The sequence below is a fragment of the Saccharomyces cerevisiae genome, chromosome XII (genome assembly GCF_000146045.2).
Source record: "Saccharomyces cerevisiae S288C chromosome XII, complete sequence".
Classification (NCBI taxonomy): domain Eukaryota; kingdom Fungi; phylum Ascomycota; class Saccharomycetes; order Saccharomycetales; family Saccharomycetaceae; genus Saccharomyces; species Saccharomyces cerevisiae.
Genome location: NC_001144.5, coordinates 965,756 through 981,781, shown reverse-complemented (window position 1 = coordinate 981,781; position 16,026 = coordinate 965,756). Strand labels below are relative to the sequence as shown.

At 36.1% G+C, this 16,026-nt stretch overlaps 3 protein-coding genes and 1 non-coding gene across 4 annotated transcripts, besides 3 other annotated features; 2 read left to right on the top strand and 2 right to left on the bottom strand.

The window, feature by feature from the left end:
• The first annotated feature begins 81 nt into the window (after window positions 1–81).
• Window positions 82–413: a long terminal repeat (Ty2 LTR).
• Window positions 82–5,524: a mobile genetic element (YLRCTy2-2; Ty2 element, LTR retrotransposon of the Copia (Pseudoviridae) group; contains genes TYA Gag and TYB Pol, encoding proteins involved in structure and function of virus-like particles, flanked by two direct repeats; mutated in S288C).
• Window positions 5,193–5,524: a long terminal repeat (Ty2 LTR).
• Window positions 5,525–5,725: 201 nt separating this feature from the next.
• Window positions 5,726–5,799, top strand: YNCL0050C. Its single transcript has one exon. It is a non-coding gene; the product is annotated as a tRNA-Asn (tRNA).
• A 461-nt stretch (window positions 5,800–6,260) lies between these two features.
• Window positions 6,261–8,387, bottom strand: SPP382 (mRNA splicing protein SPP382; the record flags this gene model as incomplete). The annotated part of the gene is made up of 1 exon (NM_001182312.1): window positions 6,261–8,387. One exon carries the CDS (start codon window positions 8,385–8,387, stop codon window positions 6,261–6,263), a length of 2,127 nt encoding a protein of 708 aa, NP_013528.1.
• A 224-nt stretch (window positions 8,388–8,611) lies between these two features.
• ATG17 (protein kinase regulatory subunit ATG17) lies at window positions 8,612–9,865 on the top strand (the record flags this gene model as incomplete). The annotated part of the gene is made up of 1 exon (NM_001182311.3): window positions 8,612–9,865. One exon carries the CDS (start codon window positions 8,612–8,614, stop codon window positions 9,863–9,865), a length of 1,254 nt encoding a protein of 417 aa, NP_013527.3.
• A 221-nt stretch (window positions 9,866–10,086) lies between these two features.
• Window positions 10,087–15,885, bottom strand: DCK1 (guanine nucleotide exchange factor DCK1; the record flags this gene model as incomplete). The annotated part of the gene is made up of 1 exon (NM_001182310.1): window positions 10,087–15,885. One exon carries the CDS (start codon window positions 15,883–15,885, stop codon window positions 10,087–10,089), a length of 5,799 nt encoding a protein of 1,932 aa, NP_013526.1.
• Between the last annotated feature and the right edge of the window lie 141 nt (window positions 15,886–16,026).

Genomic DNA, 16,026 nt, shown 5'->3' with positions numbered 1-16,026 from the left:
TTGGGTGAATTAGAACTGACCAGGAGCATTTCCCTAATAAACTAAATTAGCGTGGCCACACTTTCAATCTTCGTGTGAACCTGTTGGAATAAAAATCAACTATCATCTACTAACTAGTATTTACGTTACTAGTATATTATCATATACGGTGTTAGAAGATGACGCAAATGATGAGAAATAGTCATCTAAATTAGTGGAAGCTGAAACGCAAGGATTGATAATGTAATAGGATCAATGAATATTAACATATAAAACGATGATAATAATATTTATAGAATTGTGTAGAATTGCAGATTCCCTTTTATGGATTCCTAAATCCTTGAGGAGAACTTCTAGTATATCTACATACCTAATATTATAGCCTTAATCACAATGGAATCCCAACAATTACATCAAAATCCACATTCTCTACATGGTAGCGCCTATGCTTCGGTTACTTCTAAGGAAGTCCCATCAAATCAAGATCCGTTAGCCGTTTCAGCTTCCAATTTACCGGAATTTGATAGAGATTCCACTAAGGTTAATTCTCAAGAAGAGACAACACCTGGGACATCAGCTGTTCCAGAGAACCATCATCATGTCTCTCCTCAACCTGCTTCAGTACCACCTCCACAGAATGGACAGTACCAACAGCACGGCATGATGACCCCAAACAAAGCTATGGCTTCTAACTGGGCACATTACCAACAACCATCTATGATGACGTGTTCACATTATCAAACGTCACCTGCGTATTATCAACCGGACCCACACTATCCGCTGCCACAGTATATCCCACCGCTGAGTACTTCCTCACCTGATCCAATCGATTCACAGGATCAACACTCTGAAGTACCTCAAGCTAAGACAAAGGTGAGAAATAATGTCTTACCACCACACACTTTAACATCAGAAGAAAACTTTTCTACATGGGTTAAATTTTACATCAGATTTTTGAAGAACTCTAATCTCGGTGACATTATTCCAAATGACCAGGGTGAAATCAAAAGACAAATGACTTATGAAGAACATGCGTATATATACAATACCTTCCAAGCATTTGCCCCATTTCATTTATTGCCAACATGGGTAAAACAAATTTTAGAAATTAATTATTCTGACATCCTTACTGTCCTTTGTAAAAGTGTGTCCAAAATGCAAACTAACAATCAAGAATTAAAAGATTGGATAGCTCTTGCCAACCTTGAGTACAACGGAAGTACATCTGCTGATACATTTGAAATTACAGTCAGCACGATCATTCAAAGGCTAAAAGAAAACAATATCAATGTTAGCGACAGATTGGCCTGTCAACTAATACTTAAAGGTCTATCCGGTGATTTCAAATACCTACGTAATCAATATCGTACCAAAACGAACATGAAACTTTCCCAATTATTCGCTGAAATTCAATTAATATATGACGAAAATAAAATCATGAATCTAAATAAACCGTCCCAATACAAACAACACAGCGAATACAAAAATGTTTCTCGCACATCTCCAAACACGACTAACACGAAGGTTACAACTCGTAATTATCATAGAACAAATAGTTCAAAACCAAGAGCAGCAAAAGCTCACAATATTGCTACATCCAGTAAATTCTCAAGGGTGAACAATGATCACATTAATGAATCAACCGTTTCATCACAATACTTAAGCGATGACAACGAACTTAGTCTTAGGCCAGCAACAGAAAGAATCTAAGCCAACACGCACAATAGACTCGAATGACGAACTACCTGATCACCTTCTTATTGATTCAGGAGCTTCGCAAACGCTTGTCAGATCAGCCCATTATTTACACCATGCAACACCCAATTCTGAAATAAACATAGTCGATGCTCAAAAACAAGACATTCCTATAAATGCCATTGGTAATCTTCACTTCAACTTTCAGAACGGCACCAAAACATCAATAAAAGCACTACACACACCAAACATAGCCTATGATCTATTAAGTTTGAGTGAGCTGGCTAACCAAAATATTACTGCCTGCTTTACCAGAAACACTTTAGAAAGATCGGATGGTACAGTACTAGCTCCCATAGTCAAACATGGAGACTTTTACTGGTTATCTAAAAAATACCTAATTCCTTCGCACATTTCAAAGCTAACAATAAACAACGTCAACAAAAGCAAAAGCGTAAATAAATATCCATATCCGTTAATACATCGAATGCTTGGACATGCTAACTTCCGAAGTATTCAGAAGTCTCTTAAGAAGAATGCAGTTACATATTTGAAAGAATCGGATATTGAATGGTCTAACGCTAGCACATATCAATGTCCTGACTGTCTAATCGGCAAAAGCACGAAACATAGGCATGTCAAAGGATCACGACTAAAGTACCAAGAATCATATGAGCCTTTTCAGTACTTGCATACCGATATATTTGGTCCTGTACATCACTTACCGAAAAGTGCACCTTCTTACTTTATATCGTTTACAGATGAGAAAACCAGATTCCAATGGGTGTACCCATTACACGACCGTCGTGAAGAATCTATCCTCAATGTTTTTACATCGATATTAGCATTTATTAAGAACCAATTCAATGCTCGCGTTCTAGTTATCCAGATGGATCGTGGCTCCGAGTACACTAACAAAACTCTTCATAAGTTCTTTACGAACAGAGGTATTACTGCATGCTATACAACCACGGCAGATTCTAGAGCACACGGTGTCGCTGAACGATTAAATCGTACTTTATTAAACGATTGTCGCACACTGCTTCATTGCAGTGGTCTACCAAATCATCTATGGTTCTCAGCAGTCGAATTTTCTACTATAATCAGAAATTCATTAGTCTCACCAAAAAACGATAAATCTGCAAGACAACATGCAGGTTTAGCTGGACTGGACATTACTACTATACTACCTTTCGGTCAACCGGTTATAGTTAACAACCATAATCCCGACTCGAAAATACATCCTCGTGGCATTCCAGGTTACGCCTTACATCCATCACGAAACTCTTATGGCTATATTATCTATCTTCCATCCTTAAAAAAGACAGTAGATACTACCAATTACGTTATATTACAAAACAAGCAAACGAAATTGGACCAGTTCGACTACGATACACTCACTTTTGATGATGATCTCAATCGTTTAACAGCCCATAACCAATCTTTTATTGAACAAAATGAAACAGAGCAGTCATATGATCAAAATAAAGAATCTGATCATGACTATCAATCGGAGATTGAAATAAACTCTGATCCTCTAGTGAACGACTTCTCGTCCCAATCAATAAACCCTTTACAATTAGACAAGGAACCAGTCCAAAAAGTACGTGCACCAAAAGAAGTTGATGCCGACATATCTGAATACAATATTCTTCCATCTACTATACGATCTCGTACACCCCATATCATTAATAAAGAGAGTACCGAAATGGGTGGTACCGTTGAATCAGATACTACTTCACCTAGACACTCGTCTACCTTCACTGCACGAAACCAAAACCGACCTGGTAGTACCAATGAGATGATTGATTTGACCTCACAGGATAGAGTTAATTATGGACTTGAAAACATCAAAACTACACGTTTGGGTGGTACGGAGGAACCATATATTCAACGAAATAGTGATACAAATATCAAATACAGGACTACAAATAGTACGCCCTCAATAGATGACCGTTCGTCCAACAGTGAATCCACTACTCCCATCATCTCCATAGAAACAAAGGCTGTATGTGATAATACACCCTCCATTGATACGGATCCGCCAGAATATCGATCTTCTGACCATGCGACTCCTAATATAATGCCTGACAAATCCTCAAAAAATGTTACGGCTGATTCTATTCTTGACGACCTCCCACTTCCTGACTTAACCCATAAATCTCCTACGGACACTTCTGATGTTTCAAAAGATATTCCACACATACACTCTCGTCAGACTAATTCCAGTTTGGGTGGTATGGATGATTCTAATGTTCTGACTACTACCAAAAGTAAGAAAAGATCATTAGAAGATAATGAAACTGAAATTGAGGTATCCCGAGACACATGGAATAATAAGAATATGAGAAGTCTGGAACCACCAAGATCGAAGAAACGCATAAATTTAATTGCAGCAATAAAAGGAGTGAAATCGATCAAACCAGTTCGAACGACCTTAAGATATGATGAAGCAATTACATATAATAAAGACAACAAAGAAAAAGACAGATATGTTGAAGCTTATCATAAAGAAATTAGCCAACTATTGAAAATGAACACTTGGGATACAAACAAATATTATGATAGAAATGACATAGATCCTAAAAAAGTAATAAACTCAATGTTTATATTTAACAAGAAACGTGATGGTACACACAAAGCTAGATTTGTTGCAAGAAGCGACATTCAACACCCCGATACATATGATTCTGATATGCAATCCAATACCGTACATCACTATGCACTGATGACGTCATTGTCAATCGCATTAGACAATGACTATTATATCACACAGCTGGACATATCCTCTGCTTACTTATATGCTGATATCAAAGAAGAATTATACATAAGACCTCCACCACATTTAGGTTTGAATGATAAGTTACTACGTTTGAGAAAATCACTCTATGGTTTGAAACAAAGTGGTGCAAACTGGTATGAAACCATTAAATCATATTTAATAAATTGTTGCGACATGCAAGAAGTTCGCGGATGGTCATGCGTATTTAAGAATAGTCAAGTAACAATTTGCTTATTCGTTGATGATATGATATTATTCAGCAAAGACTTAAATGCAAATAAGAAAATCATAACAACACTCAAGAAACAATACGATACAAAGATAATAAATCTGGGTGAAGGTGATAACGAAATTCAGTACGACATACTTGGATTAGAGATCAAATATCAAAGAAGCAAGTACATGAAATTAGGTATGGAAAAATCCTTGACAGAAAAATTACCCAAACTAAACGTACCTTTGAACCCAAAAGGAAAGAAACTTAGAGCTCCAGGTCAACCAGGTCATTATATAGACCAGGATGAACTAGAAATAAATGAAGAGAAATTTAGAAACAGATTTTTTGGCACAAAGGCAATGAGACTTAGAGATGAAGTATCAGGTAATAATTTATACGTATACTACATCGAGACCAAGAAGAACATTGCTGATGTGATGACAAAACCTCTTCCGATAAAAACATTTAAACTATTAACTAACAAATGGATTCATTAGATCTATTACATTATGGGTGGTATGTTGGAATAAAAATCAACTATCATCTACTAACTAGTATTTACGTTACTAGTATATTATCATATACGGTGTTAGAAGATGACGCAAATGATGAGAAATAGTCATCTAAATTAGTGGAAGCTGAAACGCAAGGATTGATAATGTAATAGGATCAATGAATATTAACATATAAAATGATGATAATAATATTTATAGAATTGTGTAGAATTGCAGATTCCCTTTTATGGATTCCTAAATCCTCGAGGAGAACTTCTAGTATATCTACATACCTAATATTATAGCCTTAATCACAATGGAATCCCAACAATTACATCAAAATCCACATACTCTACAAATTTAAAGAAGTTTAACTCCAACAATAGCCGTTACTAACAAGAATCCCAAAAAGTATCAAATTATTCGCTGATTCTTCAAAACTATTTGAAAAAAAAAATCTCACATTTTTGATATTCCAACATAAGTAATTGAAGGTCAATGATAGAAGCTATCAATAATATTATATAATTTTTAACTCAGCAGATATCGGAAATAAAAGACTCCATGGCCAAGTTGGTTAAGGCGTGCGACTGTTAATCGCAAGATCGTGAGTTCAACCCTCACTGGGGTCGTTTATTTTTTTTGCATTAAATTATTTAGTGAGCTAAAAACTCCATTAAAATAGTAATCGTATAAACTAATATCAAGTGAAGCTGACTACTTGATTAGGCTCACTACTTAGCCACATTCGGGCTTTCTTCTGTCTTTCTTGGAAAATAACAGCTCCATTTGATCTTGATATAAAAAAGGTCCTTTGATCCCATCCGAAACTCGTTTCCTTCTGCCACAACTCTTAACAGTCTAACTACGAGAGTCTAGCGAAGTATAAAAGTTTAAACAATAAATTTTGGAAACATTTCAAGGGCAAAATACCAACAACTATCAAATAAGGGGAATTAATAGACTCCACTTTAAATTAATCCATTGTCTAAAAATGGTAATGCAATTATTATTTATTTAGTAATCTAATCAATTTTGTTTTTCGACAATAATATATAAATCGTGCCTATCTCACCTCTTTTATAGGTACTTTCTAGAGGTCAAGGGCCCATAAATAAATTGGCTTAAAGGTCCCACTGGAATCCTCCACCCAAAGAATATCATGTTTCAAAGCAACTTCCATTTTTTTCTTCCCGTTTCGGATCTCAAATAAAGGAACTATACAATCTTGGTCTCTTCCATATGGCAGTTGAGTGTACCTATTTGGTATTTTGCTGATCAAGTACCCTTTTTCCAGGCAGTAGTCTTCTACCACATCCTTGAAAGAGCTGCTAACTTTTCCAAGCGGAATATTTTGTACAGTATAGGTAGGTTCTTGTTCGCTTTGACTAATATCGTCGATCACTTGTGTTTCCATTAAGTTTCGTAAACCCTGTCTCAAATCGAAATCTTCATCTAATGTAGATTTATCAAGGTGGTACCTATGAGACATAGCGAATATATTATAGCTTTTTCTGATCTCCGATAGTTCTATTTCTGTTGGTAAAGAGTGCTCAAATACCGTATTCATCAGCCAATTAAGCCACCACTTTGACTTGTGTAAGTCTTCCACTGTACTATAAAGATGCCATTGATAGAGTATTTTGTTTATATTATTAAAGGTTCCCCGCATCATCAATTCATACTGTTTTGGATGAAAATAATGGGTATAACTTCTCAGTTTTTTCATAAAATAGAAAAATCCAGAATCTTTTTCTTTCCATTCCTGTTTTTCCTTCCAATCCTCTAACTCGTAGATGGGGTCATTATGTCTTTCCCACAGCTCGTCCAGGAATTTAGGAAGAAACTCTTTACATAAAATTTTGTAATATCTTCGTTCGCAGATAAGTTCTTTGATAAATATAATATCAGAATTAGTGATACAAAATGATTCCCTATGGTACCAATTTTTACAATAAGCAAAAAATTTTGCTTCAATCTTGTCCACAATTGTGTCTTTGATCTTATCGTCAATTAAAACCATAAAATCCAAGACCCATATTCTTGGCGAAACATGGTCTACTTCATCGTGAAGTTCCCAATTATCTAATTCCTGTAATAGCTTTGGATAGACGAATTCCTCCATGATATGCTCTTTACACCCGATAAAACTTAGCACTTGTTGGAAATCCAGTAATAGGGTGATAGCGCTGTCGATTTTTGATTTAGTCATATCAAACCCTTCCCAAAATTTTTTGAGTTTGGGATATATAACTTTAAAGATTGTTGTTTGTGTCCTGTTCAAAAATTTCGAAGTTGTATCCATTCTATATGCGAGTAGTTCTATAATTTGCGTTAACTCATCAAGTATATCGTTTGGCTTTTCTAAATGATCCAAATCAAATTCTATTAGTAATTCTTTTCTCAATAAGCAGGACGTTAGCCTATCTATGAGCTCGTCGTCGGACAATTTTAAAATAGCACCAATCTTATCATACAGGGAAACATGCTTGCTTTCGTCCCTCAAAGTAACCTCCAATTCAGAAAGAAGCCTCTCTTGTCCATAATATTCTTTGACTTGCACTTCTAACGGAGAGGTGCGCTGACGAATAGCTTCCAAACTTTTTTCAATACCCAGCAGCTCTTGCAATATCTCCACAACAACATCTTTTTTCGGCTTTGGTACTGCATTTAAAGGGTCTAATTCTTTTAGGATACTCTCTGGTAATTGTACCCCTGCTAACCTCAATTCTCTCAGTGTTCGCACTATAGTCATATCACCACTATCATTTAACAACGCTTCGCCTAAAACCTCCGTGGAGGTTTTATTGAATTTGACTTGTTCTATACCTTCAACCACCTCATCCTCAGAGCTCAAGTAATCCTCATTTTCACTGTGATAGTTACTGGAGTTGGTATTTGAAAACATTCCTAGACCTGCATTGTGCATAGGTCGGCTTTGGGTTTCTATTGGTGTAGTTATACCAGAACCATCCTTCCCAAGGCCTTTTCCCGCAACATATCCCATACTCGAAAGTAACTTCGCACCAATACCATATGTCTTCGTTAATTTTGAGATCGTTGGGGCATTGCCGCTACTAGTTTTCAAGGCATCATTAGTGTATGTCATGTCACTATTCATGCTTGAATTATTATCTTCCTCATCGCTATAATTATAGGAATCGATTCTTCTTTTTTTGAAAAAGAACTTTTTATCTGTGTTGGAGTCCGAATCCTCCATGTTTTGGCGTACTGAAGGCTTAAGTTCTTCGACCTCTCTCGGTTGTACTATTTCGAAATTTTGGATTTTTGTTATTGTTTTGACATAATGTAAATACTAGATGCGCGCTCTAAGGCCTCAGTATTAAAAATTGCAAGATATCCCTAACTTGATAATTATTTGAAAGTCGCATAACGTACGATAAATTCGATACTGCGAGGATATTATCAACGTATTTAACACCTATGAACGAAGCAGATGTTACAAAATTTGTTAATAATGCCAGGAAAACGCTGACCGATGCTCAACTTTTATGTTCAAGTGCTAATTTAAGGATTGTAGATATTAAGAAAAAATTGTCATCTTGGCAGTTGAGTATTTCAAAACTCAATTTTCTAATAGTTGGCTTGAGACAGCAAGGAAAGTTTCTTTACACTATTTTAAAGGAAGGCATTGGGACAAAGCTAATCCAGAAACAATGGAATCAAGCTGTCTTAGTGGTCTTAGTTGATGAGATGAAGTACTGGCAATATGAAATCACTTCTAAAGTACAAAGGTTGGATGGTATAGTAAATGAATTGAGCATATCAGAAAAAGATGATACCGATCCCTCTAAACTAGGAGATTACATCTCGAGAGACAACGTTAACTTATTGAATGACAAACTGAAAGAAGTGCCAGTAATTGAGCGTCAAATTGAAAACATTAAGCTTCAATACGAAAATATGGTCAGAAAAGTTAACAAAGAACTGATTGATACCAAGTTGACGGACGTAACTCAAAAATTCCAAAGTAAATTTGGTATAGATAACCTGATGGAAACAAATGTTGCAGAGCAGTTTAGCAGGGAACTAACGGACCTTGAAAAAGATTTAGCAGAGATAATGAATTCATTGACACAGCACTTTGATAAGACATTGCTGTTACAAGATAAAAAAATTGATAACGATGAACGTGAGGAGCTGTTTAAGGTGGTACAAGGCGACGACAAAGAACTATACAACATTTTCAAAACTCTGCATGAGGTAATTGATGACGTGGACAAAACAATTCTTAACTTGGGTCAATTTTTGCAGGCAAAAATAAAGGAAAAGACAGAACTACACAGCGAAGTTTCTGAAATAATAAACGATTTCAATAGAAATTTGGAATATCTATTAATCTTTAAAGATATTTCCAATCTGATTGATAGCTTCAAAAATTCCTGTACACAAGATATTCAAACAACTAAGGAACTTTGTGAATTTTATGATAATTTTGAAGAAAGCTACGGTAACTTAGTTCTAGAAGCAAAGAGGAGAAAGGATGTGGCAAACAGAATGAAAACTATATTGAAAGATTGTGAAAAGCAGTTGCAGAATTTAGATGCTCAGGACCAGGAAGAACGTCAGAATTTTATAGCGGAAAATGGAACTTATCTTCCTGAGACAATCTGGCCCGGTAAAATTGACGATTTTTCTTCCCTGTACACTTTAAATTACAACGTGAAGAATCCTTAGAAAAAAGGAAAAAAAGGATACGGTACAAAGATTCAATAATTGTATCAATATTTCGAAAAATACTTTATCAAAAAAGCAATACTTGAAGGAGAAAGGAAAAAATTCGCTGTCTTCTTCACTTTTACGACAAAGAAAAATGTGCCCTTTTCAACTAAAAGTCATGAATGAATAAATAAATGATTACATATGCGTATATTTTATAGTGAACAACTTCTGACATATTATCCCGAATGTGAGTAATCATGCTTGTGCTGTGAATCTGTGTTGGTGTTTGGCTGTGACCCTGCCAAAAAGGTGCTCGAAGTGCCGGAAACAATTCCACTTTTATCCAAACTGCTCGTAGTGGACGAGTGGGATAACGTTCTTGTTAAATATTTTCCAAAAAGTAAACTGTTTGGGCCAAATGAGTCGCTATGTTCTAATACAAATTGGCTATGATTGGACCCTGAGGTGTGATGATCCCTTCCAGAAAAGCTTGCCTTTTTATTGGGGTTCTTGTGCGAAATTATTCGAGCAGTAATCATGTTATTCCTGCTACGATTGGCCTCACTGAGAGTACGACTATATCTTTCTATCTCCTCAGCGAAATTTTCCTCAAAAAGACGCACTAGAAGATCATGTGATGGTTTTAGATCCTTTGATGGTAGTAGTTCTGCATGCAACGTTAGACAGCGACCTAATACTGCAACAAGCTCATCAAAAGCTAGCGTCAATCTTCCTAAATCATCAGTACTGAACTGCTTGGATGTGGAGGGTTCTAAAAAGGCCTTGTACTGTGATATGCCTCCATTAACTGGAGCTGATATTGTTCCCGTAATATTTGTAGAAAGCTCGGTAAATAAATCGTTCACATCACCGTGGTCCTTCAGAGTTTTATTGCACATGTTTTCAAGCCCATATAACTCCTGTATTTTAACTTGTAAGGAACGAATTGCATTTTCAAGTGGAGAAAGTTTGCTCTTCGTAACCTTTACAATTTCTGATCTATTCATTAGTGTTGGAAAAGTATTCATAGTATGATACGTATATTCCTCCACCCACAGGTCAGTGACTCCTTTTGCGCCTGGCAAACGTCGAGAATTACTGAAAGTCCTCAAATCTCTATTCTCAATGTACATCCGCACTTTGTTGTTAATTGAGCTTTTCTTGTCACTACTGTTGTAATTATCGGATATACTTAAGCACGGTTCGACGGAAGCTACATGAATGTATTTTCCCATTGGAGGATTCATCAATAACATATCCACTTCTTCTTGTGAGTGTACAATATTTGACCCATGATAGCTTCGTAGAAGCCTGTCATGCATAGACGTAATGTGTTCAAATGGGAGACCCTCAAAGACGAACGATTTATTTCTTAATGATTTTGGAAAACCAAATCCCATGAAAGAAACTTTAAAATACGTTGGAACCAGTCTATCAATGGACTGTAATCTGGTATAAATGCCTGCTATTTGGTCATGTACAAAGGCCAGCCCGTTTAAATCATAATTGATCTCATCGTAGGCTTTTATCAAGTCCTTGTATACCGCTAAAGCTTTTTCTGGTTTTTGGCCTCTCGAAAAGTTTCTTGCGGATTCCTTAAGAAGATATTCCTTCCTCTCAAATGAAGATTGCTCTGGCAATGGCGGGAAAGATATTGCTTCAAGAGTATCATTAGAATCCCAAGCGTACGTACCTGCCAAGAGTTCTAGACTCAAAGCTGCTTGAACAAAGTCTTTTTTCTGAATAAAGTGGATAAACAAATCATATATCATTTTATGAAACAACTCTGGCCTGTTTGCTTCTAGCAAGTACTCGAACATCTCTATGTGCCGAGCAGTCCGATCATCATCAAATTCTTCTTGATTAGGTATTTTGTAGATTTCATTTACAATATGCAAAAAACCAAGTAAATCTCTTAAGAAATCCATACAAGCAGGAAAAAAGGTGTCAGAATCGGGAACGTGCATCATAAAAAACAAACAAGAAACAAACCTTTCCAATTCGTAATCATTCAAACGAAGCTTCCCGATTTGGTATGCGCTGAATAATTCTGGGATACATGCGTTCACTGCTGGTTGTAGGGACCCAAATATCCTCCAAAAATTTAGCCCTAATCCCCATAGTATTTTGCAACAAATTCTTGTTGCATCGATATGTCTATGGAAAGCAAAAATAAAGATCTCACGTATCAAAAATTGATTATGAACAAACAATTCAAATTGGCAATCACTCAAGGCTCCTAATCCATACTTTTTAGCATAAGTGATATTATAGTGCCCAGTGGCTAGGGCATCCCAACATTCATTTAGGATATATGCTGAAATTTTTTTCAGGTCACCCGATATCAAATAAACGGCCTTACGTGGAGTAATAGCTAACTTAGTCAAGGATGCACTTTTATGGTTTGAAACTAGTAGTATGACTTTTACATATTCTGCCCAAAGTCGCATGTCAACCCTCTTTTCAGACTCCTTTGATGGAGAAGGTGAATTATTTTCTATGATATAATCCTTGCATAAACTAAGCAATATTAGAGACGATCTTCCTAATAACGCTGATACGCCAAGCCACTTCATTCCTGGGAACCAATCTTGTTTAAAAAACAAAAAAACTGTTTTGGTTATTGTATAGACATTTTCATTCGTGATTTGTCGTGAATAAAAATTTGATTGAAAAAGAGTGTCTTTATCGCACAAGTTTATGATTTCGCTGAAAGATTGATATGATGGAAATCTGCTTGATGCAATTTTCGTTATTTCACAAATTATGATGGCAAGCTCTAGAAGAACTTCTACGACTACTTCATCATTCACTATTGAATCAACCGGTATGTAGTTGCATGGAATTTCTCTGGGAAAAAGCATGGTAAAAACTCTTCGAGGCCTCATTAAACGTGCTTTCTTACAGTACCTTCTTAAATGGACGAAGGACTTACACAAATATGGTAGTAACCTTATCAAGTTCCTTTGTAGCATGTCAAATTTGTAATCTTCGATTATTGTAATGAAAACAGAATTAACCAAGCGTAAGGATTCTACGTGAAAACATTTGTCATCGCCTGGAGTATACGGCGTAAGTAACCACTCAAGGGTTTTAGATAAAAACTGTAACCTCAGTTTATCTACGGATTCCGTATTGGTTAAATAATTTTGCAAAACCTTCTTGTTAATTAACTTCAACAGGCAATTAAACTTTGTATTCAAATATTCTTCTTCTCGAACTGAGAGTGGCCTGGAGTACATTTTTTGATTCATTTCTTTTTCCTGGCAACATTCAAACAGTCCGATCGCAAAACGAACTAAGTCTTCCACCTTACAGTGATTGGTCATTGTCTCCAGCATAGAGGGAATACTTTCTATTAACAAAATTTGATCCGCCATTATTGGCTCATCAGCAAGCATTAAAAATTTGTGCAAGCTTCTGAAAAAATGACTGAAATTAGGCATTTCATCAGAATGAGACGAACCGATTGCCAACACAATTATGTACAGGATGGTTCGGCAGATTGCAGTTCCTGTTCTAGTCCAAGAAGAATGACTCCTATCAAAGATCGTTGTCATATGTTTTATTAGTATCGGTGCAACATTGGGACATTCTAGTTCCTTTGACATGACTTTTTTGTACAGTCTATTAAACCAATATCTAGAGTTTTCTTGGTGTGTTAACATTAAATTTAAAAACTTGACGAATTCACTGAATACAATATTGGGTAAACTTGAAGAAGGGCCTTTTTTATCAGTAGCTTCATTCACCGATTCAAGAAGTAACAAATAGTGTGCTAAAATTGTGTCAAAATGCTTTAGTAAATCTTTAAAAGAAACGTTATTCAGCTGCTTCAATGTAACTGAATAGTGCTCTTTAAGTTGCTGGTCGAATTCAACATTTTTGGTTTGAAGAACTAAGAAATTTGTAATGGCAGGGTTGATATTATATCTCCGACCAAAATATGATGCTTCAAGCTCTAAATGAATTAGAGGTACTGATTTGGATGACATTATTTGGAATACGGTACCCTTTCTATATTCTATGATTTCGTTCTTTTTCTTGATATGTATATTTGATTTTGCCATCAAAAATCCATTCAAATATACCAATACTCTTAATGTCTCGTCTTCGTTCATGTTCTCTACCCCTTCTATTCTAATCGATTCGCCTATGCTCTCATTTGGACGAACTGAAACAAACTTCCAGTCCCCAGATCTCTCTTCGAGCTTATTTTTGCAAAATTTTACGGCCTTATTCCTGCAGGATATTTGAACGGTAACATTTTCTATATTTGTATCAGCTGCAGGAAGTCCATAAAGCGACACCCTACCTAAGTTCAGATAAATTCTTTCTGCTTGGCTAAACATGGTATCATAAAAGTATGTGGGAATAGATCTTATCGGTACTAAAGATGTGGAGAGCACTTTTTCCGCCTCTTGTTTGCCTATAATTTCCTTTACAGTTACCGATAAAGAAACAGCCCTAGGGTTCACAGAAACGCCTTCAGAAGAATCTTTTATTATCTTATTTATTAACCCGCCCCAACCTAAATCCGCATCCTTTGAAGAGTTGAAGTTTTGCGAATCCGAGGAATCGGAGCTATAAAGATAAAGGTTAAACCTCTGAGCTTTATTCGCAACTGATAGGCCGTTATAAAACTTGAATACCGGAGATATGTTAATAACTCCGGCAGCTAAGCCCTTTTTTACGTGGTCAATCTTATTCTCAGTCGATGAATTAAATGGAGAAAATGGGGAATGTGAACTTGACTCTTCGGTAGATATATTGTAAGATGAAATTTCCGGAGCAGTTTCTGTTGTAATTGCTATTGTTTCCTTCAGCACTACTACTAAGTATACTTTATTTTTATGGACTATCGTTTCCAAAATATTCTTGAATAACATTGCAGGAATTTCATCTAGAGCTGATTCCATATTGGACGACTTCGTCATGGTAAAAGACTCTGTTAAAACTTCGTCTTTGGTTCTCAAGTATACACAAATAGAAAGATCTTGATATTTAGGATCTGATATAGAGGGATCCCATGCCAGATCTTTCAAGTTAACCAAAATGCTCGATCTAACTGTGCCGAATAGTCCGTTAGATGAGGACTCATCATCGGACTCTACCACAGGTACAGTAGGAAAATTATTAGTTAAACCACAAAGCATTGACGATGACACTAAAGTTCTTAATTTGTCGATCTCGTATGAGAGCAATTCGCCAGTATCAATATCCCTGGCAAAAATTCCTTCGAAACCATAAGGATCTGGGTTTCTTGGAGTAGAGTTAGCAATTAGTTTATTCTTCCTGTATGTGGAGGACAAAAATTTTGCGATTTTAGTTCTTAGGGATGTTGCTGCTCTTATCAGATTTATTTTCTCAGCCTCTGTGGTTAAATTCATAGACAATCTAAATCGTATAGTGTCCAAATCATAATAAAGTTTTATCATTTTCCTATATATAGAAAACTCGCCAATTGAATACATAGAGTAAACATGCGAGGAAATAAGAGATAATATAGGACCCATTTCGTCCTTAAAGGACCTCTTTTGGTATCTGAAAAAGGGGAACGGAGGTCTCGGTGTCTTTCTTGGTTTACCAGTTGATATATCATCAGTAGAGCTAACATATAGGCTGTCACAAAAGGAGCGGGACTCACATTCTTTACTTATCAATGGTTTAAAATCCTCAGCACTAGGTGCTTTGAAAAATGGCATTGTGCTGACGGCTTTTTCTGCTTCAAAATGAACATATTTTCTAGGAAATATCACTACTTTCGGTTTCACGTCTGGCAGTACATCATTCGCCGAGTTCATATTCGATATGAATTCTTCAGGAAAGGGTCGTAAACATTGGTACGCTCTACACCATTTCTTATCCACAGATTCTTCGAAGACGTAAACTTCTGCACCCACATAAACGTTCGCATAATTGCTGTTTTCATATACCAGCTCAGGATACCTTTGTAAGGGAAGGAAAGATTTGACTAGCACACCATATATTAGCCGATCCGTGGGCAGCCAGCGCTGTGAATCCTGTTGCGACATTGTAATAGTAATCTCCCTAAAGAAAAAAAGACCCCTGTTTTATATGACTAATCTTCGGTCCTCTATAATTTCAATTGAAGCAATAATTGACTGAGTGGTGTACAAACGGTTGCTTGAACCATTTATATTATTTTCAACTCA